Source organism: Sinocyclocheilus grahami, unplaced genomic scaffold (assembly GCF_001515645.1).
Source record: "Sinocyclocheilus grahami isolate Dianchi unplaced genomic scaffold, SAMN03320097.WGS_v1.1 scaffold901.1, whole genome shotgun sequence".
NCBI lineage: Eukaryota > Metazoa > Chordata > Actinopteri > Cypriniformes > Cyprinidae > Sinocyclocheilus > Sinocyclocheilus grahami.
Genome location: NW_015506080.1, coordinates 373,665 through 400,633, shown reverse-complemented (window position 1 = coordinate 400,633; position 26,969 = coordinate 373,665). Strand labels below are relative to the sequence as shown.

Here is a 26,969-nt window from a genome sequence, read left to right as displayed (position 1 = left end):
TAGGCTATGCTAAAATTGTTGGACGTTGCGCCCTATACCTGAAAAATGTTCCACCATCCGCCACTGTATTAATTTCATGAAAAAGAATAACTTTTTCATACAAGTATATTATAGGAGGTCTCACTCCTCCGTCCAATATTCTCCCTCTTTATCCTCTCTCTCTCTCTCTCTCTCTCTCTCTCTCTCTCTCTCCATACATCAGTATGTGTTTAGCACTGCACGCGCACTGGAGCCCGTGAGCGGAGACGAGGCTCGTTTAGTATTCTGTGCACAAGGCGAAGGAGGGAGAAGGGAGGGAGGACAGAGAGCGAAATAGAGAGAAAAAACGAGGCTGTGAAGACAGGCGAAAACACAAAAAGAGAGGAGGAAGAGGGGAGCGGAGAGACACCTCCTCTGTCCCTCTCGGTCTACCCTTTGGTATCCGTCTGTCCCAGGTGCGGTATTTCAGCCTTTATCTGTCTTTGGGTGTGCGGGGCGGATGTTATGATGTTGCTTGTTGTAACGCGTCGCATGAGAAAATTTATATTTGGATGAATGTGAGCTCGGAAGAGAGAGTGTGGATATAATGTAGACAGTCGTTCTGTTTGAGATCTGCATTGCTTTTAACGGTACAGACTCCCTACGGATTGTTGTGTTCAGGTTATCCATAATATATCTGTGTATTTGTGCGCGCGCGCTTATGTGTTGTAAAGGTCTGTACGTCTGTCCAGTATCGTCGTGCAAAAACCTCTCAGCGGCTTCAGTAATCTTCAAATTTATCAACTGCAAAATCATGCATGAATATGTGCTGAGCATCGTGACCCCGCATTTTCAGACGTGCATATATGTGTGTGTGCAGCATTGTATAGAGGGATTATCAGCCAGACACTGGCACTTATGTAATTTTGTTCTTAACTTCCATATTTCCTACTCTACATGCTTAATCTGCATATGCATATATAATTCAAGAGGAAAGGATGTGAAATGTACATATGAAGCTGCTTCCCTCCTCTTTAACCCCTTATCAGTTGTTCCTTCCCCTCCAAACCCCACCCCTCCCCACAGTCTTCAAAGGCAGGCTTACAGGCTTCTACCAGGGATAGGACCATAATTATGCAAATATTAATACATCCATATGGAACCGTCACAGGAATCCTCTCCTTCGCTCACTGACAGAATATAACGGCATTGGTAAAAGCCATATGAGGGGGCGATTAATTCACCCCCACAATGTGACGGAGCGGGTGATGATGTTGCCTGGCTGTCGGGCTGCCGAGAGCTTCCCTCTACGCTTTATCTGTGTGGGAGCTGAATCTTAAGGGCTGGCACAGAGCGTCACCAGTATCCCAGGGTTCCTCGCACTGCTCACTGCTCTTTCTTTTGCCTGTGTTTTCCTGTGTGATGTTATAGATAATTTAGATACGCTGAGGTCCTGGACAGCAGAGCGGAGGAGAGAGAGGATGGGGGGTGGGAAACTAGGCCCACATGAAATCTGCAGATTTCCTCGGAATTGGGACAAGTGTCATTCATATAATTCTAGAAACTTCCCACCCCCCTTGCGAATTTGTTTATTAATTACGTGGGCTAATTTGATTATGCTTTCAGCTAGTCTGAGGAAGTCTGCAGATTCCATCTGGTCCTGAGGCTAGCTTGAAGCAGACTTTTACCTGCAATGTCCATTTACAACTGTTTTTGAATAGAACCGAACTCCTTTAAGACACTGAAAACAGTGTTACAGCATGCTCTAAGCTACCCCAGCTTGCAGCCACAAGCCATGAAGGCCTAAAGTATCTTTTTTACAGGGATATGAAATATCACCCCTGTCTTTGGCCAGCGGCGGAGGTCCGGTTGTGTAAATGACAGCAGCCGATGGCAGGGCAGTTTGTTTAGTATCCAGTGAATAGGCCGGACACCGGAGAGGATGGAGAATGTGTCCAGGAACTCACAGTGTCATGGCAGATATGAGCAAGACGATGAGATGACGCAGTGAGTGTTCGTAAGCAGAGGTTGTGACCGCGCAGAAGGCCGTTTAGCCTGGTTTCCTCTTCCAGTGCATTCCAGTGATTTAAGGGAGTGACATGGTACCAGGCGACAAAAGAGTTGGAAGGGTTAGAAAATCAAGAGAGCGACTGCATTGGAGGGAGAGAGGGAGATGAAGAGAAATTGCTACACAAGTCTACTAAAACAGCATTGTTATCATTTATTCATTCATTTCCACTTTGCAGAAAGTCTGGAAACATTTTGTTTTGAAGCCAGAGGGGTAAAGAAAATTACTGCTATCTTCTGACAGGTTTTTTAAAAAAAGCAACAGTCTTACAGAAAACAAAAGCAGATTAGACTCCCGATGACACTGCAGATAAGACCACAGGCATGGAGGTGATACAGTGAGTGTGAGGAAAAAAAAGGGAACATAAAAAGAAGGAAAGAAAAAAAACCCACAATGGCTTCATTCAGAAATTACTCTAATATCCTATTGGTTATACTTAATGGATTTACATCCCTTGTCAATAGGAGTGTTCAAAATCATAGCCTCAGTTGAGAAGAAAAGGATTAGCCATAATTTTTCTTTTACAATTAGTCTCAGTCACATCTATCAATTTCAGGGGAATAAGGGAAGTTGTGAGGCAGGATTCCATTGAGTAAAGAGGAAAGGCGGGAAAACTTCAAATGGAGGCAGGCGATTGTGGAAAATACAAATGCTTCATACATACGGAATGTGCCTCATATTACATTTTGTTATTCTCAATGTATCTTAGTGGTGCTTAAAGCTAAAACATTCAATGCCAATATAAGCTGCTACATACTCACACATCACATTATTTACTTAATGGATTTGTTAGAAGAGTTCAACTTTATAATCTCAGAAGAGAAGATTTTTAGCCTCAGAAGAGAAGATTATTGGTTTATCATTTGTCTTTTATTTATATATATATATATATATATATATATATATATATATATATATATATATATATATATATAATAATTTTACCTTACATGTATATCTTGCATACCTTGATATATGTGCAAATATGCAAAATGAATAAATGTACACATAAAATTTTTAAAAGTTGCATTTGGAGATGGATTACATGGTTCAGAAATGGTTGGAATTCCATGACACCTCTGATTTCCATAACACAGCAACTAAAACATTTGTTTATATTTACATATCTGCATATTTAAACACTAGATTTGAGACTGGAGAACAGCTCAAAGAGTTGCAATACTGAAGCAGACTGCCAAACAAAAAAATAGATACATTTTAGAATGTGTATGGTTTGAATGATGTGCATATATTTGATCCTCTGGATCATCTTATGCCAGATTCTTTGCAAGCAAAATGGAAGACCCTGCATCCAGGCATGTCGAGGTTTGTCATCTTTTGAAGACTTTACAGCAACTTAACCATTAGCCTACAAACCAGTCAACTTAAATAGGACAGTGGATGTTGCCTGCGGGACAAAACTAATTGCATCGTTCTTCTTAATAATTGTTAAATAATTTCACCTCAGGGCCGAGGACTGAACCTCAGACCCATCTGCTCTCTGCTGTATAAACAGGCAGTGACCTGAGTGACTGCTGCTCATCTGTGGTGTTGACGGACAGCCCCTCTGACAGACCTCGACTTGAGACACCTGACAGTTGTGTAGTGAATGCCAGGTGTCTTATGTATGAACAGTCAGCAACATTATTATTGTCAGTAACTTGCCTTACGACAACCCATATTTGTGAGTGCTGGCTGCAGTTATTTAGAGGTTATTAGGACCAGTTGTATTGTAGGATGGCCTCATTTGTCACGCTAGCTCATGCCCCCCAAAACGTCTGCAAATCCACTTGAATGGATCAAACTGGTGGAATTACAAATTAAAAAATTCATCCACGCCATGACGTAAATTACATCATCGCTTTCAGTCTCGTCCGAAATGATATAAATGTGAAATGATGATTTGTGTGCCATTTTTAGAGGACACTCAGCTTTTAAATTAAAGCTGCACCTCTGTTCCTGTGACCTTTTATTAAGCTTGCAGTGTTTTACAAGGATTTATTGACTGATAGTCAAAAAAGGTGATTATTAATGATTGACAATCTGCAAAAAAAATTAAAATTGCTTTTGTACATTAATAATAATAATTAAATATTATGCATTTGCTTGTTAATTGTGAAGTCCACACTACGGTTTTTGTTTTGTGATAAGCTGATTCAAACCGATTGTTCATTTTGTGATTTAAACAGAATTTACAAAGTAACATTTTCAAATGGTTTTTAGTTTTTAAGTAATTGATTTTATGTTTATTTCAGCATCAAGTGCTCTACTGAGATCATCTCTTCTGCTTTGAAATCACTTATTGTTGTCCGTCATTCAGTGACACAGCGACCTGATCTAGTCTTTCTGCTTTCTGGGTGTTGTCTGAATTGTCTAGACGTCAAACAGAGCTGCAACCTTCAAATGTTTCCATATTTAATGGCAATGCAATTATGGCCATTTTGATGGATGTCTCTAAATATTGACCTTTCTGGTTGTTTGTGTCCGTGTTCATACCCAGATAATCATTGCATTTTATTATAGGTTTTCATCTCTAGTGTGGGATTGGACAGGGGCTTTTATGGCCTTTATGACATGTTTGGACTGTGGCAGTTGTGTCTGGCTTGCGTGTGATTGGACAGTGACCATACAGGTTGCTGGGGTCCCTGTTGTGGGGTGTTGCTTTTCCTGGAGATATCGATTAAGACCTGGGCAGCAGTCAATGGAATGTCTGAGACAGGTTTCTTGTTCTGTTGTCCACGTGTTTCATGTCGGTGTCACTTGCATGGATTTTACCACCACATTATTCTATTCCGGCTTTTTTCCATACGCACAGCCCATAATGCCCTGAGTGTTGGTGTAGTTTTATTACAGCATATCACTTGTAAATGCCTGTCCTCTAGATATTTACACTTGCATCACGATGCTTTTTCCGTCTGGACTCCAAGGCCACATGCTATATGCCCTTCAGACTTATTTTTCTTCTAAAGCCTTATAGTTTGTCTTGCTCTGGCTTTCTCTCTCATTGCCTCTTTCTTTCACCTGCTCTCCCCTCTCAGTTCCTCTCTAACTTTGTTCTCAATTGACCTGGCATTTCTGAACAGTGACACTGTAGTTCGCTGCCAGACGGCCATTTTTAAGTCAATCTCGGACAGATTTACAGGCTGAACTGTGGTGAGGAGAGCAGACAAGAGTTTTTTGTTTTGTTTTTTTTGGGGTGCTTTTTAATTAGCTAATCTGAGGCTCATTTTTACAATGGCCTGAAGATCTGAGATAGACAGTTAAATGGACCTCAGTCTGTTTGGGTTTCCTTTAGATGACGCTCTGGCTGATGGACCACTTCTGCACGCAGATTAGGCAAGGATCGAATGAGTGTGTGGGTGAACATCTTGACCTGAGTCCTGCCCCGAATGACTTATAGCTGTACTTAAGGCTTTGACTGATTGATTGATTGATGGATCAGAGTGGGAAAGATGGATGGAAAAGACGCAGCTAGCTGGAGAGAAACCATCCACCTTACAATGAAAGACCAATGACATTTAACAGACCTAAAAAGCATGAAAGAATAGTCTATCAGAATGATAGATGGACGATCGGCTCAATAAGACGAGGTGTCCCGTCAGAGAGAAACAGATCAGACTTCTTGACGGATTTCACTGGCTTGAAAAAACTCTGACGATCATTGAATCGATTAGCATATTGACAGATTTGCACACTTTTTCTGGGCTTGCACTGTTTTAGCTGATGCAGAGAGGGGATGAAGACGGATAGACAGAGGGGGTGGAAAGAAACACTTGGAGGAGCGCTGAGACACGGAGCAAAGGAGAAGGCAAATGAAAGGTGGAGCTTTGACCTGGTTTTGTGAGACAGAATGAGCACAGAACAAAGGAAGAATACTGAGAGATATCATAGATCTAGATCCTCATGCTGACAAATTATATACACATGGTCCCCTCAGCAGATGAATTGCTACAACTTTTTTTTTTTTTTAATGCTGTCTGATTTGTGAAAACACAGATTTGTAACATGTATTTTAGGTTCTTTGTAATTCAAAAATCACAACAATTTGATCATTGTAAACTAGATGGCAAAAATGTAATTACTGCAGTCTTTATGGTAACACTGCATTAAAGTCCTCTTTATGGAAAAAGTGCTGGTAGCTTTATTCCTTAGTGTAGATCTGACCTTTATTCTAATCCATTAATGAAAAGCTTCTTGAAATTACAAATGGATGAACTCTGTCTAGTGCTGTGGTGTTGATGTAATAAAGTGTTGTGAATATTGGCCTACTTAACGTGAACCTTAAGTGCATTTATCCTCTACATGAGGGATTAAAGTTTGCCCATTCAAAAGCATGAAAAAACAAGGTTTGTTTTAGTGTTTTCGTTGCTCTTCGTCTGCAGTGTGCTGTGAGTGTGAGAACTGTTCTGTATTGTGTGATTGTGTTGTGTCACGCCCCATTTTCACATTTGGTATACTGAGAGATAACATAGATCTAGATCCTCATGCTGACAAATTATATACACATGGTCCCCTCAGCAGATGAATTGCTACAACTTTTTTTCACAAACTGATTTGTGAAAACACAGATTTGTAACATGTATTTTAGGTTCTTTGTAATTCAAAAATCATAACAATTTGATCATTGTAAACTAGATGGCAAAAATGTAATTACTGCAGTCTTTATGGTAACACTGCATTAAAGTCCTCTTTATGGAAAAAGTGCTGGTAGCTTTATTCCTTAGTGTAGATCTGACCTTTATTCTAATCCATTAATGAAAAGCTTCTTGAAATTACAAATGGATGAACTCTGTCTAGTGCTGTGGTGTTGATGTAATAAAGTGTTGTGAATATTGGCCTACTTAACGTGAACCTTAAGTGCATTTATCCTCTACATGAGGGATTAAAGTTTGCCCATTCAAAAGCATGAAAAAACAAGGTTTGTTTTAGTGTTTTCGTTGCTCTTCGTCTGCAGTGTGCTGTGAGTGTGAGAACTGTTCTGTATTGTGTGATTGTGTTGTGTCACGCCCCATTTTCACATTTGGTGTGGACAGACAAATGTCACTAGAATCTTGTTGCGTTGCACTCTGTTAGGATTCGGTGTTAACCATGAAGGTGAAGTGTGTCTACCGAATTACAATGTTAAAATGCTTTTTGGCAAGGATACTTCTAAATAAACTTAAGTACAAAATATAATAAAAATAGAAACCGTTATTTTAAATTGTAATAATATTTCACAATATTATTTTTTACCACATTTTTTATCAAATAAATGCATAATAATTATGAAACTAATCCCAGTTTAGTATTTGTGAACAGGTATTATTATAGTATGTCATCCTGACACAACAACATTTGCATAACCAATAGTGTGAGTTTGGGGTGGGGCTATCATTTAATCAGACCAATGGTCTGAAAACATAAATGATCATGTTCTCTTTGGTAACACTTGTGGTGCTGAAATTTCACACTTTAGCTTTAAAGATATCAAACAGAATCGCAAAATATGTTATTGATCAAACATATAGCCCCGCCCAAACCTCACATCATTGGTTGAGCCAATGTATCAGGCAGCTCAAATTAACATTACAAGTTTAGCATCGAAATTACTTGTCACCTTTAATCTTCAGAGTATCATGCAACAACAGCTTACAAGATAAACTTGTTTTGTGGTTGACCACATCCTCATTCCCAAGATGCACAGTACAAGGAGAGCTGTTTGTCTTTGGGAAGAAACCGATATCCAGAATGATTGGTTCTTCTCTGCATGCTATTGAGCTCTGCGAACACAGCGGGTTGCCTTGATAATTTAACCATAATTTTTTTACAGAAGTTTTTTTTAATGTGTGCCTCATTTTTTTCTCTCTCTCACACACACTCTCCCTCTCTTTTCAGGCAGTTTCAAAGCTCCTGTAGAACATTCCAGAAATACAGCCACAGACCACAATGAGCCGTAAAGCTTGAATGGAAAAACAAAGAGAGAAACCTAGTGGAAATAGACAATACATCTCAAAATCAACCCTGCCCTGATGCTGCTTTAAGGACTGAGCCTGCAAACACTTTCCTCTTCCGTGACTGATGATTTAACTGAGAGTAATAGTCCACAAAATCTAGGCTATGCTTTCTGAACAACAGAGCTATATATAGTCTCGTTGTTTATCCATTGAGCAAATTCTTAATATCTATGTGAATTGAATTGGTTTCGACCTTCTTCACCATGACAAGGACTCAGGGATCTCATTGTCATCCTTTATAACAAGTATGTGCACAAAAACATCTTGTGAGCAAAGCACATTCAATTCAATAATGGATTTTACATAATGAATGCATGCATTGTCTTCTCCTCCCTTGCTCTCATTTCTTCTTTTTTTCTTCTCTCTCCTGTTTTTCCCCCCAGGAGCCTATGTTATTATTGAAAAGGGTGATTGTGGCACACTTACCAATGGGTTTAGCAACCATTAAAGCGTTCAATTAACGGTCAGAAAGAGACCGTCTCGGCTCCTTGTCGAAACGTTGTCCTTCAGAATCCAAAACGAGACACACCCTCTCCGCTCAGTTGGTGTGGGCGGTGAGAGCTGCACCACGATTGGTTGAGTGCAGGGTGGGTGTGCGATGCGGATTGGAAGATGTCGGGGGACTGGGAAGACGACCTTTGCAAGAAGGTGTTGGTGCTGGTGGAGGAACTATGCTTCCAGTCTGGAGGCTTGAGCCAGAGTGCGAGCTGTCAGGAGTTCCGCTACATGATGAGAAGACCTAACAGACAGCTGAACACAGGTAAGAGCACAGCACAACCTGTTAAAAGGATGGTTGATTCAAAAATTATCATTCTGTCATCATTTACTCACTTTCATGTTGTTACGAACCAGTTTGACTTACTATTTTTCTCCATGGTACTCAAAAGGAGCCATTGTGCAAAGTGCTCTCTTGCCCATGCAGTAACAATGAATGGGAACTACAAAAAGAGCTCAAAGGCATCATAAAAGTGGTCCATATGACTTATATTCTAAGTCTTCTGAAGTTTCACAGAAGAAAGTCTTACAGGTTTGGAATGACAGGAGGGCGAGTCATAAATGATGACAGAATTTTCATTTTTGGGTGAACTATCACTTTAAAGCCTATTCAGCGCTTGAATTGCTATGATTTATGTATGACGTCTAACCAAAATACTGACTTGGACCTGACAAACGGCCTAAAAGGTTCATTTTCATCATCAGCCTACCTCACTGAGTCATGTGACCAGGAAAGAGCCTCACTGGTAAAAGCTGCTCGTTCATGTAATTGCGCCTGGCCATTTTAATTTGTATTCAAGCCATGCCCACCACAGGTGTTATGGCTGGATGCTGTGTTCAGAGTGAGACTGTCCTGTTTACAGATTTAGTCATTATTGTTTAAATTCCCAAGTGCCCAGTGATTGAAATGGAATTGGGCTTGCATTCTCTCTAATATGAAATGGCACAACCGCAGTTAATTGAAATAGCTCTAAGCTCCTTGTAAAAAGAAGGGTAAAAAATGAAACTGCATAGGCTTTCCTTCCTAGGGTCTCCAAACACCCAACAATCACCCAAACGGAGGAGGCTGTCAGTTAAAGCTAATCATTGTCTTTATTTCTTAAAGGGATAGTTCATCCAAAAATGAAATTGTTTTCATCATTTACACACCTGTTTGACTTTATTTCTTCAGTGGACACCAATGAAAATTGTCTTCATGCTTTTTTTTTTGTCCATATAATGAAAGTCAGTGGGAGTCAATCTTATTTGAATGGACAAAAACATTTAAAATATTCTTTAAAAAAAAAAACAGTTTTTGTCTTCTGCTGAAGAAAAAAAAAAACAGGTTTGAAACAACGTGAAGGTAAGTAAATGATGACAGAATTTTCATTTTTTTTAACCCAAATGCTGGGTTCAGCCTGTTTTATTGGGTTATTTTTAATATTTTTACCCAGGTGCTGTGCAGTTTTTCTGCACTCTAAAAAATGCTGGGTTCAGCTTGTTGGGTAATTTTATTGGGTTATTTTTTATATTTTTTACCCAGGTGCTGGGTCATTTTTCTGTAACTCAGCTGCTGGGTCATTTTTTACTGTCAATACGAATAATAAATCTGCCAAGCACGGGGTCAGTGTAACCCAATTTTGGGTAGTCTGTGCCAAACCAGTTAAAACTGGATACATTTGTCAGTGGTCATTTTGTGTTCTGCTCTGAGAGAAAACTCAACTGACGGGAAACTTCCTGAATGAAATTAAGGTGTACTGTACTGTATTGTTTAAATGTACTTCGCAGCTAACGTCTGCTTGTAACGCTAGCCTTCTACAAACGCAGTATTCACCAAATCTCCACACAAAGTGAAGGACCCGCCACCTCCTTGCCAAACGTATGCACAACCAGGGCTGAAACACGACGCGACACCGCTGTTATATGTAACAAAGTTTCCATGCTCTCCACTGACTGCAACAGGATTGCTATTGGTCTACGTAGTGCGCCATTGTTGCAGCTGTGGTCGCACTATGTATTTGACGGGTCGAAACTTAAATGTCTGACAGACAAGATGACACAGACAAGATGGTAAAGCTGTTTTTGTTGTAACTTTTCAAACATGAATATAAGATAAGTCATGATTATAAGTGTAACATAGTTCGGGAAGGAGGTGGGAACCGGCGAACATTCAAACAAAACTTTAATAATAAAATAAACACAAAATGTGTCGCGCACAAATGGAACCAAAACACAAAATAAAATCCAGGCCTGGTCCTCTCTCGTCTTTCACTGTCGTAGCTCCTCCTTTTATCCTTCCAGAGCTCCTCCGTGGGACTCGAGACCGGTGAGTGGTGCAGGTGTCGCTCATTATCAATTACTCCACCGGCCTCGCTCCGTTCCCACGGCTCTCGGCCCCGCCCCACTCATCGCATACCCCCATCGCCCCTCGCAGGCCGAGGGGGGGGGGTACTCCCAAGACTGCGCTCTACTTCCCCCGGCGATCACGGCGGCCGCGGCATACCTGGGGGTAAGGACAGACAGATGAGGCGAGAGAAAAGGAGACGGAAGGATGAAGAGAGACCGATACGAGAAAAAATGTTCTCGGACGCACTGCCACTTGGTCCTCAACCGGCTGAGAGGCTCTCACTCGCGGTGCCATGCGATGGTACTGAACATCTTTGGGGGACAGCCCCCCGCTCCTCCGCCTCCTGGCGGACGGCGATGGCTCCTCCTGTTGAGGGCAGCCGGCAGCGAGTCCCCCGTTCCCTGCTCCTCCCCAATCATGGCAGATGGCAGCAGGCTCCGGCCTCCTGGCGAACGGGGCAGACTCCTCCGCTCCCTCTTGGACAGCAGCCACCCCTCCTCGACCTAGGAGCGTAGCAGCGAGCTCTCCGTCCCACTTAGTCTTCCATCGTTCCAGCACCACTGCCTCGGGCAGCCACCGGCAGTCTCTCCGTTTGTTCCTGCTGCCCGATCTCCTCAGCACCACGACCCCCCCTCAGCAGCGAGGGCTCTCTGACAGTGTGTCCCTCCTTCCTCCCCGGTTTCGGCACCAATGTAACACCGTTTGTAGATCTGGAAGGAGGAGGCGGGAACCGGTGAACATTTAAACACTTTAATAAAATAAACAAGCACAAAATAAAATCCAAGCCTGGTCCTCTCTCGTCTTTCACTGTCGTATCTCCTCCTTTTATCCTTCCGGAGCTCCTCTGTGGGACTCGAGACCGGTGAGTGGTGCAGGTGTCGCTCATTATCAATTACTCCACCGGCCTCGCTCCATTCCCACGGCTCTCGGCCCCGCCCCACTCATCACAATAAGTCATTTAACGAACTGGAACAGCCTACTGATAGCAGTTTTCTTCCCACAGATTCCCTTTGGCTGGTCTTGCTGCTCCTGTCACGTCCTAAAACCTTTACTGAAGATTTTATGATTGCAAAAGACTGACTTGACATTGAATAAAAAAAATATTGTAAATGAACTGTTCTTCTCCTATATATATATAAAACAGATTTTAGAGCACATTTTTATTATTTCAAATGAAAAACCTTCAATAGGTTGACTAACCCAGCACAATGTCAAACACAACCCAGCAAATGAGTTAATGAGTAAAACCCAACAAGCTGGGTTAAAATAACCCAGCATGTGCTCTGTCCAATATTTACCCAGTGCTGGGCTTCCAGATAACCAAGAAATTGTTGTTTTTAACCCAGCATTTTTTAGAGTGTATAATGCTTTCAGGATGTTTATTCTAATGAATACAACCATTTTGAATGAATTCTGGACATTTGCTTAAATGAACAGGTTTTGTCAGTCATTAACTGTCGGTCATTAGTTATTAGGGCGGTGCTGGATTCAATTCTGCATTTTGTATCATGAAAGATATGTTAGAAGCAGGGTCCAAAATGACATTTACATTTTAAATGTATTCATTTAGCAGAGGCTTTTAGCCAAAAGCAACTTACAAACGAGAGTAACACAAGCAATTTGTCCAAGGACGAATGCAATATAAATAGTGATATTATACTAAATTTCCAAGTAGTGTGACGCTAGAGGAAAATTATCATTCGGCAAGCACCAAATGCAAGTAAAAATGGCATAAAAACATGTCAGTGGCTGGTAACTTTATAAGGGACTGCAATATAATACATGATTTCAAATCAATTGTGTGAATGATAGTCTGAATCTCTCTTATGTAAGCAAAGTGAACAATTCAAATCAAAGACATACAAACCATCTGCTAAAGAAAACATCTGACACCTTTACCTTGTGATCAAAAGCTGGAAAGCACTAAAGTAGCTAATGAAAACATGTTCATGATGTTGTTTTGCTGAATGCATTACAAAATAGTGACATGCATAGCTGAGCAGAACAGGCAGCTTACCGTAGTATTAATTACTGGGAAACTAAAGGAAGCTGCCTTAGGCTCTTTAAACTCTTCTGTACTCACAGTATGCCCCATATGTGCACTACAGCTGAAGGGTAGTCATGCTGTCAAGCATAGTGTAACAAGGTGAAACAGACTATTTTTAACCCTGAGTCTCTGTATAAGCTACGGTCAGTTACCGCTCAGTTGTAAAGCAGGATTGAACATTTCGATTTGGATTTGCGGCTTTATCCAAAGACATTTTGCCACTCTCTATTTTCTATTAAAGTGTAATTATTAGCAAGCTCAGGATAAAATCCAAAGTGACTCTCACGTTTGATTCCTCTCAAACTGCAGAGTGTTAAGTTAATTTTAGCATAAAGTAACACTAAAATACTTTGTAAATTACTCACCACTGCATATCTGTTGCACAGTAAAAAACGTTCAAAAGTTCAGGGACAGTAGGATTTAATATTTTTTTTACATGTTTTCACCCACCAGTTGTTTCAAACCTGTGTAATTTTCTTTCTTATTAATGTTAGTAACCAAACAGTTGCTGGTAGCCGTTGACTTCCATAGTATGAAAAAAAATACTATGGAAGTCAATGGCTAACTTCACCTGATAATTCTTCAAAAATATCTTCTTATGTATTCAGCAGAAGAAAGAAACTCATACAGGTTTGGAACAACATGAGGTTGAGTAAATGATGACACAATTTTCATTTATGGGTATATCCTTTTAAGCAAGGCTGCATTAAATTGATCAAAACAAGTCACAGTAAAAACTTTTACATTGTTACACCAAAACAATTATTTCTGACACTGAAGTCTGGAGTAATGACTGCTGAAAATTCTGTTTTGCTATCAGAGGATTAAATTACTTTTTGAAATAATATTTCACAGTATTACAGTTTTTAATGTATTTTTGTTCAAATAAAAACAGCCTTGGTGAGCACAGACTTGTCTTACTAATAAACCTAGCATGAAAGAGTACCTAATATAATAAGTTTGAATGTTTAATATATATTTCTTGAATATTTATTATCTAAAATATTTAAATATGCATTATGTAATACATATTTCATATATGTATTTATTGTATGTCCTGTCTTTGTATTTTTAAAACTCAAGGAATGTATAATTTATTATTGTAGAAGAAAAATTTTGAAGGCTTATTGGATAGATAAAAGTAAATGTCATATTATGCAACTGCACAATCCTGCATGGACCGCTAACAAATTACTAGCTGCTCTTGCTTTAAGAAGAAACGATGCAACCAAATTAAGTACACCGTTAAGACTACAACCCTACCCATCTCTTTAGGAGGCGGTGATGGTGTGGAAAAGTCTGTGAGACAAGATGACATGAAAGCTTAGCAACGGTGCAGAACGCTGATCCTCCTGGTTCAGCCAACCCAGAGTTTGTAGATCAGACTCCCTCCCCAGATATACTGCTTCCGAACAGTCTTTTTTTCTTTGCAAGCAGATCAATACATTAACCTTTCTAATCCCAAACCCCTCCCGTTTTTAGTTCTCTCTCCATCAGTGTCCGTTAGTTTGGCTCCACATCTTTCATTCCTGCAATTCTGCCTCTCTCACACCAGCCATCCTTCCCTCTCTCTCTCTCTCCATCACTGTCCACTTTTTTCCGGGCCTGTTTTTCTCACAGGGGAATGCTTGCGGACTTTATTAACCCCTTTCTGGAGCTATCTCTCTCTTTCCTCACCTTCGACGTGTTGAGTGAATGTGTTGTCTTGACCAGTCAGCCGATGAGTCTGCTTCAACATGTACACTAATCTGTTAGCTCCCTTCTGGCCCCTCCTCTTCCCCAATCTCCCTCTTTTCTCTGATATGTCCTTTTTTTCTTTTCATTCTTCCTCTCTGTCAGCTTCCTGCTGGAAAATCCACTTAAAACTGGCAGCTGTGTTTTGGTATTTGTGACATGGTGACGCGGTTCTGTTGTCTGATTTCAATAGTATAATATACCAATGAACTATATGCCAATGAACGTAAATGTTCAGTTCACTGTATTTATGTTCATTAGCTTCAAGATATTCATTTAAATGAAATGTGAACAATGGCAAAATTATGGGTTGCTAAAAGAGAGGCTGTTTCAAGACTACAAACTGAAAATGATTTAAATACTAAAATATTTAGGTAGCTGTTGTTTTTCCCCAGACCTGTAGTGATGTGTGGTACACATTTTTTGTTTTACCGCTGTCCATCAACTGAAGTTTCAGAGTTTGAGAACCACTTTGATAAAGGATGGAAAAAGCAGTGAACATATGGCTTCTAACTGGTCTAAACCAGTCATTTGCTGGTCCAAGCTCTCATTTCCAGTTTCCAGTTTCAAAGTGGTCATGTTGATTCTTGGATCATGGTCGCTAGTCAACCAGCTGATGACCAGCTTTCATCAGCTAGTGACCGATTAATCACCAGCTAGAAATGGCATAAAACATAGTTAGGACTTTCTCCATCCTTTATGACCGTGCTTCTGAAATGTTTTCAGCTGGTGGACCACATTAAACCAAAAATTGTGGCCCACCTAACACTCTAGGTCTGGGGAGAAAAAACAGCTGCCTACATTTTTAAGTAGTATATAAATTATTCTCAGTTTATAGCCTTGAAACCTGAGGCTGTTTTAAAACATGAGGCTGTTTTAATAATAGTTTATTATTAGGTAATTAATGTTGGTGCATTTTGTCTTTTATATTTTGAATGTTTTAAATGACTACATTTAGAATTTATTATGAAATCTATTATTATTTATCAAGATTTATAAATGTGCTTATTTAGTTCTATTTTAATCGTTTACCAACTCAAGTCACCTGCAGGTCACCGATTGAGAACCAGTGTTTTATTGCCATCGCCTATCTCTGTTTCCTTTTACGATTTTCACTGCTTTCTCTCTCCATTTCCCTCTTTCCTCCATTCATATCTCTGATCTCCTGTCCCACTCTCTTCCGTTTTCTCCTCCTATTTACCTTTTTTCACTCTCTCTATCTGCGTCTTGTTCTTCAAGCTGACAGATCAGTCCCTTTGTCTCTCTCTCTGATCATATCTTTGAACAAGTAGTGATTACTGACATACAGAGACTGATGAATTATTCACCGAAAAGAGACAGAAAGTACAGCGAAAGGAAGACGGAAAGCAGCAAGAGGGAGGATGAGAGGGGTGGAAGGAGGAGGAGGGCAAAGGAGACAAATGATGAAGATGGTGCTAGATGAGGATGGAAAGCATGATGCCTTTCCTGTAATGTTTCAAAAGAGATGTCTATATGCAGTCATGCGAAGGTTTCAGAAATGAGATCAAAATTTCATAATTGTTTGCTTATAGTATGGCCCATATGTGCACTATTGCTGAAGGGTATTAATGCTGTCAAGCATACAGTAACAAAGTGAAACAGGAAAAAAAATACTATTTTTAACCTTACGTTTCTGTCTAAAACATGGGTTTTAAAATGGTAAAAGACAGCTGTTAATTTAGATTTGGATTTGAACCTTTATACAATCTTTATACATTTTACCACACTAACATATGTATATTTATTGAAACGCTCAGGATGAAAACCAAAGATGAATTTAAAGAGGTAGATTTATATATTATATACATTCAGTAAAACATAGTTGTAATATATATATATATATATATATATATATATATATCTATATATAAATCCACAATTATATATTTACCTTTAAATCATGTAAATAGAGAGAGAGAGATTTGTACATAAAAATTGTTTTACAGTTTGAATATAACCTAATTTCTTTAACATGTTATATATGTATTACTGTATTACTGTATTATATACTGCTCCCATGTAATGAAGCATGGTGGAAGAACACAATTTCTCACACACTAACATATGTATATTTATTGAAACGCTCAGGATGAAAACCAAAGATGAATTTAAAGAGGTAGATTTATATATTATATACATTCAGTAAAACATAGTTGTAATATATATATCTAATATATATCTATATATAAATCCACAATTATATATTTACCTTTAAATCATGTAAATAGAGAGAGAGAGAGAGAGATTTGTACATAAAAATTGTTTTACAGTTTGAATATAACCTAATTTCTTTAACATGTTATATATGTATTACTAAATTAATGTATTATATACTGCTCCCATGTAATGAAGCATGGTGGAAGAACACAATTTCTCACAATATTCAAATTTTACCAAAAGCTTCTAAAAAGGAGCCAAACCACATGATTCAGACTTTGACGTTTTTCTTCTTTCCTATTTTATGTTGGATTACTGAAATCACTGTTTTATGACTGTCTGCAGTCCAAAGAATTTTTCTTCCTGTTATTCAAGTTTAAATTCCTTTACAACTGTAAGACGTAGCCAATTCAATTAAAATTCCAAATTATAAATTTAAAGGGATCCAGTTCTGAATTTTGCCCAACCCTGACTGATTCTTTGGAGACCTGCAAATGTGTGAGCAATGCATGGAGGAAAACAGTAGTTGGGAGCAGAAGCAAATATGGTGGAACAAAAACTGAGAAAGACGGCATGACAGAAAGGAAAATGAAGGGCGAGCTGATAGTCATACAATATAACCTCCTTGCATAATATAAATTACAGAGTAGCTTAAGGTAGAACCACCCTGGGGGCTTTTAGAGCTGGTGGGTGTCGCATTTGAGGAAGTGATGTGAGTGCAGTGTAAGCGGAGGATCTATGTGGGTGTGAGATCTGAATAGAGCTCTCGAGAGTCAGGCTGACAGACAGGCCCTTTGTTTTTCTTGATTGGCAGGCACTTGTTTGTCCTTGCTTGTTGGAGAGTCGCTGTTTGGTGCTGAAACCGAGTTGCCAAAGTCTAATTTTTTCAAGTAACTCACTCATGCACACGCTTAGAAATTGTTATTAAAGGCTGCATGATTGAAAGCTCATACTCTGTGAGAGACAGAGTCATAAGGCTTAATCACAGTTTAGAGGACATCTTTGTGGAAATTGGCATTGGCATTGACACTTTTTCTGCTTGGAAATAAATCCATCGTTTTCTTGGCTTTGTATTCAGATAAGAGCTAGTGAATGTTGGGAGAGCCGGTGGTAATTTACAGGCACAATGCGCCATCTCCTTTTCTTTTTCTCCTTCTGATCCTCTCTCTCTCTCTCTGCACTTCCTTCGGCTTCTCCCAGTCATTCCCCAAGCACAGCATCTGTCTGCCAACGCTACCTCATTTGCACATTTTTCTTTTCAAACATCTCAGTGTTCATCCTCCCAGGTTATGCAATCAAGCTTGTTGGGAGTTGGGAACTGAGAACCTAGTTGCATTTTTAAAACAATACTGTAACCGATTGATTTCCATGATGTTCGTTTCCATTTATTGTTCTTTAATGTCTGCATTCATCTACCGATGATTTATTTCTGAACCGCTTCTGAATCTACAGTGCTATGAAAAAATAAATAATGTTGTGAGTTTGCAATGTGAATTGAATGTGATGAGAGAGAAAGATGGCAAAATTATACACAGATAATAAATAGACAATAGAAGTCAAAAATAAAAGAGAAATGATAGTTAAAGGCACAATATGTAATTTTCGCCGCTAGAGGGCACATCTTCAAAATAAACAAAGAGGCAAAGGCGTAGTTAGATGATGCCGTGCAATCTGACGGGGCTCATGTTCATGGATGAGCTAATTATTTATTAACGTAGTAGAATGAAGCAGGGTGAGGCTGAAAGCCGTCGAAGTGAAACGAGGCTGCTGAACGAGCGTTACACACGGCTCGAAAGCAGCGGAGCTTTTATTATGCCACAGTCGACCGATCCCGCTCCTTCCGGTCGTGAGAATGTGGGAAAAAAAGCAGCATTGTTTTATCATACTAGATACATTTAAAAGTTCTGTTATAATGCTACTCTGTGCTGTCGTCACCGGTCTATTAAAGCGTCTTTGGTGTTTCCATGTTTTCTACAAAACAAAACCGGAAATCGAGGGGTTATGACGTCATTTGCAGGTGACACAATGACACTATGGACACGCTCCGTGTCACTAGTTAAAATTGCTTATTTCTCTGGATTTAAACATTCTTCGAAACATTTGGGATAATGTAAGTACACAAGTCAGCAAAATATATAACACTGTTCTAGTGAATTTTAATAAAATCTTACATATTGTGCCTTTAAGGCAGCATATATGAACAAATATGGCCGTATTTGTAATCAGGCACCCCAAATAAAGTACCCCAAAAGAAGTTCTATTATTGCTTTGGGGACCCAGTAGGTTAGGATTTTGACAGCGGGATAGGATTTAGTCACAAAATCTGTTCTTTGTAATGAACTGGTCAAAAAGACAGTGAGTTGTCAGTTTGAATCAGTCTAATGACTCACTCACTGACTGAATCGATCACTGAACCACAACTCGAAATGAACCGAGAACGCCTGCTGTGTGTACTTAAGGCTTGTGATACTTAAATCAATGAAATATATGACTGTTTTCTTATAACAAGCCGAAATTTTGAAATATTAAAATGAATTAAATATAAATAAATATTTTTTTATAAATTGCTCTGAAGGATTTTTTTTACTTATTGGAGTAGTTTTGTGCATGTGTTTTTGTATGAATTGTAAACAAAAACGATTTGTAAAATTGTTAATTGTTGTTTAAAATAAACTAATGTTTAAATATAGATATTCTGAACTGTTCTGAATGGAACTTTAACAAAATATAAATATTAAATAAAAATATTTTTTAATTAGGCTATTGAATTTAGTAGATGAGTTTTGGTTTTATGTATGTATATATATATAATTTAGTAAATAATTAGGACCAATTATTCAAGTCCTACAAGAAACATTAGAATAATTATTAAGTAACCAGAAGCGTTCAGTGGAATTTAACCCAGAATCATAAAATGTTGAACTTTTTTATTGAGTATTTGTGTTTACTATATAGTTAGGACCAGTTATTTGAGTCTTAATAGAATCATTGGTGTAATTATTAGGAACCGGAAGCTTTCATTGAAATTTGAAATAGAATCGTTATATTTCTTTCCTTTTTTAAATATAAAGTATACTGTATGTGTTTTGTATATAGATATGACCAATTATTCAAGTCCTAAAATAATTATGAGTGTAATTATAAAGGAACTAGAAGCATTAAATTCCTTGTGATTTTTGTTACTTCTCAAGGTTACAAGGTAATAAACCAAACTCTCCTCTCTCTCTCTCTCTCTCTCCCCCTCTCCCTCTCACGCTCTGTTTCAGAGATCTCAGTGAGTCTGCTCTCCGTCATTGTAACGTTCTGTGGCATCGTGCTGCTGTCTGTCTCTCTCTTCGTCTCATGGAAGCTTTGCTGGTTGCCGTGGAGAGATAAGGAAGGCGGGGGTCTGAGCTTGATGTCGGGGCTCCTGCCCGGCGGTGCTGGTTTGGGTGGGGTTGGAGGTGGAGGGGGTTCTCAAAGTTACAAGGTAATAAACCACACTCTCCTCTCTCTCTCTCTCTCTCTCCCCCTCTCCCTCTCACGCTCTGTTTCAGAGATCTCAGTGAGTCTGCTCTCCGTCATTGTAACGTTCTGTGGCATCGTGCTGCTGTCTGTCTCTCTCTTCGTCTCATGGAAGCTTTGCTGGTTGCCGTGGAGAGATAAGGAAGGCGGGGGTCTGAGCTTGATGTCGGGGCTCCTGCCCGGCGGTGCTGGTTTGGGTGGGGTTGGAGGTGGAGGGGGTGCCTCTCTCCTTCCTCCCTTGTTGCAGAGGAAAGATACTCAATCCTCTTCCTCGCTGTATCCCTCGCTCTCGCAGCATGGTCAGCCTCATCCCCATTTCTCCGACCTAACGGGGGTGGAGAGCGGAGGGGGGCTGGTAGTGGGGGGTGTGGTTGGGGGTCCACAGGAGATGCAGGAGCATTCTTACCTAGACATGGACTCTTATCCCAACAATGCTGGTGAGCAAAAGTCTGCTGTGTATCAAACTCAGAAGCACTACTTTACTCTTTGTGAGACCTAAGAGACAATGATTGTTGTTAATTATTCTCCATTCTCTTAACTACTCCTTTCATCTTTTCTATGGCTAATGGTTTCTCACTTTTTCAGCAAACCTTAAGTTGAGCCAGACATCTCCCGAGTTGCCCCCGGCAACAGAAGGAGGCTCAGCTGTGAAAGACCTGCCCAATGCCCAATCCCAGCAGCAGGTCACCACCAGGTCAGTGACCTTCTCTTGTTCCTTGTTCATGTCTGTGGTTTCTATGTGTGTGTTACAGGATGATGGAGTGAGTGTGTGGTTTGTGTCTTGCAGAACGTTATATTGAAGTAAAATATAGTGTTTTTTTCTTTTCAAAATGTCTTACATACCCTACTGTTTTGAAAGGTTTTTTCCTGTTGTCTAATATTGTGAAATACTATTACAGGTTAAAATAACTGTTTTCTATATATTCTAAATGTCTTCAAATCTTCAAATGTAGTTTATTACTGTAATGGCAAAGCTGAATTTTCAGCAGCCATTATTCCAGTCTTCAGTGTTACGTGATCCTTCAGAAATCAATCTAATACGCTGACTTGATGCTCAGAAAACATTTCTTATTATTAGCAACATTGAAAACAATTGTGCTGCTTCATGTGTTTGTGGAATCAGCAGTGATGCATTAAGCATTTATTTGAAATAGAAGTCTTTGTAATATTATAAATGCCTTTACTGTCACTTTTTGTCACATTAATGCATCCTTGCTGAATAAAAGTATAGGTTCATTAAAAAAAAACATCTTACCCGAAACTGGAATGCAGTATATCAACACATTTTTGTATATTTGGACCATTTTTTTTAATTTTCTTAATAGAACAGACTAAAATATTTCTTAATTCGTTTCTTAAAAAGAGCGACCTTACTGGGTGAATTTCATGAAAAAATGGTCATAAATAATCCCACATTAAAAAAAAAAAGAAATATATTATATAAATAAATTGTATTATTACAAATATTATATATTGCATAAAAAAATTAAATAGAACAGGCTTTATTTTGTCATGACAATTAAAGACATCTGGGTATTTTACTTCTGAGTTTTGTGGAATTTGTCTTTCATTAGGTTCTCATTATTCTCAATACAGTATTTTTTTGTAACATACTTAAAATGATATATATATATATATAAATTTTGCGTTCACATTTTCCCACATTTTCCCCTCATTTGAAGTAGTAATCAGAATTTAAAAAAAAAGAAAATTCAATGCAAAAAATCCAAAAGGTTCAAATAGGCCTTTTTTTATTTTGGGGTGAAATATCATCTGAAGATGTTTAGTTTCCCCCTAACAGTCACTCTGTTTGTCTATACATGCGCATGTGTGAATGTGTTCACCCTCTGGTCTCTCTCCAGGCCTAAGCCCATGACTCACCAGCTTTCCAGCCCTGATTTCCATGGTGAGGAGAAGAGTGAGCAGCTGACCAGCATTGGGCAGATCAAACCAGAACTTTACCGGCTGCGCCAGGGAGACCAGGGGGATGGCAAACAAGGCGACACCTGCGGCAAAATCAGCTTCCTCCTGCGCTACGCCTTCAAGTGAGTCCACTCGAAACCATTCCACCATTCCCTCCTCTCCCCACGGGGAAGCATCTAGTTTGGAATTGTCACACAATGTGGATCCATGCCTCTCAATACATCAGTGGGTTATAAATAGATCGCATCGGCAGGGCTCACAATTGAAAAGGCGAGCTGGAGAAAGAAGCAGGGGAGTTGCAGTCAGCACAATGAGTTATAGTCAGGCCTGCTGTGGGCAAGCCCGTGCACGTCAGACCGGGTCCTTTATTTTGCCATCACACAGAGGGACATTAGAATGGTGGAAAGTGCTGATGTTTGAGAAATGAAGGAGGGAGAGGCTGTTTCACTCATGAATTATATATGACCAGCCACTTTAAACAGCACAGCCTGTCAACACATAATAGCACAGCGCTGTGTTACGGCCAGAATTACAGAGTAGGCCGAGGGAGAGAAAGAGATGAAGATGGGTGAGTGGAGATTGATATCTCATTCCTTACACATAGGGAGTAGTTCAAATAAATGATTTGACACCTCTGTTCCTGTTCATTGTATTATCGGTCTATTATGTTCTACTGTGAGTTCTAAGGTGAGTATGTCACGATTGCGTTTGCGCATGAGATGGAAAGCTTTTGAATTAAAAGGATAGTTCACCTAAAAATAAAAGTTTTGCTGTTGCCTTTTGTTGTTTAAACCTTTTCATTCTTTCTTCTGTGGAATAAATAAGGAGATGTTTAGCAGAATGTCTGGGCTACTGTTTTACTGTACATATAATGAACAGCCGTGGCCACCCTTCACTTGCATTGTATGGAAAAGAGCAACTTAGACATTCTGCTTAACATCTTTTGTGTTCGGAAGAGAGAGGGTTTTAAACATTCATGGTGAGCTGGGGATGAGAAATATAATGGTAGACACGGTAAACTGGTAGAACTTTGTCAGCCAGTTTTGGATTAGATTTTGGATTATCGGTTACACTTAGTGTTGCAGTCACAAACGTTTGTGATTTGAAGTCCCCAGTCACACAGCATCTGAGTACAGAATCAAGTTCATTTTGGCTGCTCATTGCACTCAAAGGGGTCATATGATGCGATTTAAATTTTTCCTTTCTCGTTGGAGTGTTACAAGCTCTTTGTCACATGTCCTTCTGGACACTACTTTGTCGAAATCGCTGGCCGCGCCGTTCTCAAACCCACCCGCCTCTGCTCATTCTAACCCTCCCGCTGTTCCTCCCGCTAGCCCCCGGCCTCTGGTCACTGTAGGCTGCCGTGTGACGCTGGTTCGTTGTGAAAGCGAAACTACTTTGTTTGGCCTTCCAAAAATGGACCCGACTAGAAATCAGTGGTTAAGTTGTATTGACAACACTGTTCCAGAACACTTCAACCCAAATATTCAGATGTGTGCAGCACATTTTATAGAGAACTGTTTCCTGATCCTGGGAGAGTAGACTACAATGCCGGCTGTTCTGACTCACAGACTGTAAGTACATTTTTTATATTTAAAGAATTTTTATATTTTATATATTTAAAGCGAGTTTTTTGGGCAGTGTAGGGTAGGGCTTGTTGTTTGTCATTTTTGTGTATTTGGTGTAATGAAATGGGTTTATGTGGTTTAAGGTTCAAAAAACACATTATTTTCCACATACTGTACATTATTGTTTCTCCTCTATGCCCCGCCTTTCTGAAACGCGTCGATTTTTACAAAGCTCATCGGTCTGAAAAGCGAGGTGTGCTCTGATTGGCCAGCTATCCAGTGAATTGTGATTGGCCGAATACCTCAAGCGTGTGACGGAAATGTTACGCCACTACCATACTATGATGGCGTGTCCCGGAGCGACCAGACAAAACCAATAAAACCCATTATAAACGAGGAATTTGTTGCATCCAGTGGGGACATAATTACGGATTATAATGACTTATACTGTCTTTTTACGCGTTGCGTTGCATCGTGACTCGTAAACATAAAATCATGTCTGCATTTGTGATCGGAGAAACGTCAAACAACAAGCGCTACTCTACACTGCTCAAAACTCGCGTTTGAATCATCAGTGGCAAATCCTTTAAATATGAAAATGTACTTACAGGCTGTAAGTCAGCATTATCTGTCAGCATGATAGACTGTATAGGGTCAGCATGTGCGCCGAAGGGGAAACAGGGCAACTGAATTCACTGGAACACCGGCATTGCAGGCTACTTTCCCAGGAAACAGTCCGCATCCTCCGTAAAATGCGTTGCACACATCTGAATATTTGGGTTAAACCGTTCTGAAACAGTGTTGTAAATGCAACTTAACCACTGATTTCTAGTTGTGTCCTCTTTTGGAAGACCAAACAAAGTATTTTTGCTTTCACAACGAAACAAATAGCGTCTCCTACAGCGAGAATCAAAGTTACGCCTTCTTTCTTTGCGTGAACATTTGGGCAGTGTTATGCAAATCTTCCCACATCGTGACGTAGACATGTGGGGGCGTGTTTAAACGAGGCATTTTAGGAGGGCGTGGACGAGTCTTAACTTTTATAAAGAATATCTCTTTGGGTTTGAGACTTTAGTCTTTGCAACTTTAGGGATCTTATCTATTCATAAACAGCTTGTAACACTCCAAAGAGAAAGGAAAACTTGAAATTGCATCATATGACCCCTTTAAAGCAAATGCAACCGGAATTGTTGCACCGCGTTTACATGAGCACTAGTGGCCAAGATTGTTTCTCATCCCCGTGTGTTTAATTGACATCATCACACCTCCTGCTATGCTGTTGCGTTTGCAAAACATCAATGCGAATATGTCACGAATATGTACAAGCATTTTGGGAATAGCGGGCAGGTTGACACTGTCAGTCAGAGTCACATCCGGTGGGACGTAGCTTTCTATCAGCACAGCAGTAGGCCGATAACACATGCGGCACGGAGGGAAAAGCAGCTATTTCTAACCCATTGTCTATGAGGGTTGGAGCTGAATGTTGTTTTATTATTTATTTTAATTTATACGTCTATTTGTCAGATTCCAACTGAGATCATTGCGTTTTCCGGATGAGCGCTTTCAGACAGCATGTGCATGACTTTTGTTTGAGGTTTTTGTTTTGCAGTGATATTGTAAAAGGGGGGGGGGGGGGGGGCGGTGCAACACATGACTGGGGTGGGGGCTATGGGGTGGCTTTAAATGCTCACTCTAATGTGGGCAAGACAGAGCCTGTCATTTTCAATTATATTTTCATAGCCCTGAATGCTAATGGCACCGTACATTTCTAAAGACCAGCCTGATTTAAAGTGTGCTGTTGTGCTGCATGCCACTTGCCGTGATATTCATTTTAATTCCGCCAAACTGATATAATGTATATTAGACTGGACAGCTCAAAATGCATCTGGGACTGTTTTTTCAAACTTGAAATGTCTACAAGTATTTTATTTTGCAATCTGATGTAATTTTACTTTAGCAATTATGTTTTTTGGGCCACACAGCGATTACATCGCAGGATATTTTAGAGTCTCTCTGTTGGTTGCTAGTAGGCAGTCCGACTCGACCGCTATCCAACAATTTCAGGGGGTGAATCACTGTTTGCACTTGCATTGGTGATTTCAGCACTGATCATTGCATATGAATCATGTTTAAAATGTTATTTTCATCTACACAACTCTTCCGACCATATTCCCATAACTCTCCTGCCAGTCATTTGATACATTTTAAAATTTAATTTGTTCATGTGATGACAAAGCTGAATTTTCAGCAGCCATTACTCCAGTCTTCAGTGTCTGCTAATCCTTCATAAATAATTATAATATGCTGATTTGCTGCTCAAGAAACATTTCATATTATTATTGAAGTTAAAAACATTGCTTAATATTTTTGTGGAAATATTTTCTGTGATGCGCCGAAAATGTTTTGCAAACGCAACAGCATAGGTGTACAAATGCTTGCATATATATTCTGTGATATATATGAAACTAGAAACCAATTATGTTGCACATACTGTTTATTTGCACAAGGGTTGCTGTCGCACGTATTGCTAGAAATCGCCAACTGTCCTTGAAAATGAATCTCTTAAAATTGCTGTCAGTGTAAATACCTCTTTAATCCTTGTCTTTACATGATTGTACAATAATGAATTATTAAATTTGTCACTTACAGATTGGATGATAATATCACATGATTAACTTATTTGCTTCCATGCTGATTGGTTGAGATTTGTACCATGTCACTGCACATTCTTTATGATCGACATGTCAATCTAAGGCCGTATTGGATTTTTGCTTGTGTTCTCCCTCCCCCAGTGTTGCTGATTTGTTTACGTGTCCTAATGAAAGGGTGACGCATTTTGTTAACACTGAGAGACACATTCTAACAAGGCCTGATTAGCAACCACAGAACTTCCCCCGCCTCTCTTATTTACATCTGCACAAACACTGGGTGAGCCTCGTGCTTCAGAAGTTCACGGTCGTGCTGTGCTTGGCACCAGACCGCAACAACCCTGCTACAGTCTAGCCATGAAATGACCTATGGTTTGCCTCGTAATAAGCTCTGGATTATTTATAAAGTCCAGTGTTGGAAGCCACAGTCATTGCATTACGCATCAAATATTCATGTCTTTATATTCACATTAGGGATGTATTATCTCATATATTCACGTTCGTACAAGATCCATTTAGCTTGCGCA

At 39.6% G+C, this 26,969-nt stretch overlaps 1 protein-coding gene across 1 annotated transcript in view; it reads left to right on the top strand.

Moving 5' to 3' along the window:
- Positions 1-244: 244 nt before the first annotated feature.
- Positions 245-26,969, top strand: part of LOC107563990 (synaptotagmin-C-like) — a 40,956-nt gene continuing 14,231 nt past the window's right edge. The window contains exons 1-7 of the mRNA XM_016248969.1: positions 245-434; positions 7,901-8,264; positions 8,403-8,779; positions 20,066-20,242; positions 20,513-20,740; positions 20,889-20,997; positions 22,166-22,348. Of these exons, the coding sequence (XP_016104455.1) occupies positions 8,632-8,779; positions 20,066-20,242; positions 20,513-20,740; positions 20,889-20,997; positions 22,166-22,348 (845 nt within the window). The 5' untranslated portion in view covers positions 245-434; positions 7,901-8,264; positions 8,403-8,631. The remainder of the gene's footprint in view (positions 435-7,900; positions 8,265-8,402; positions 8,780-20,065; positions 20,243-20,512; positions 20,741-20,888; positions 20,998-22,165; positions 22,349-26,969) is intronic.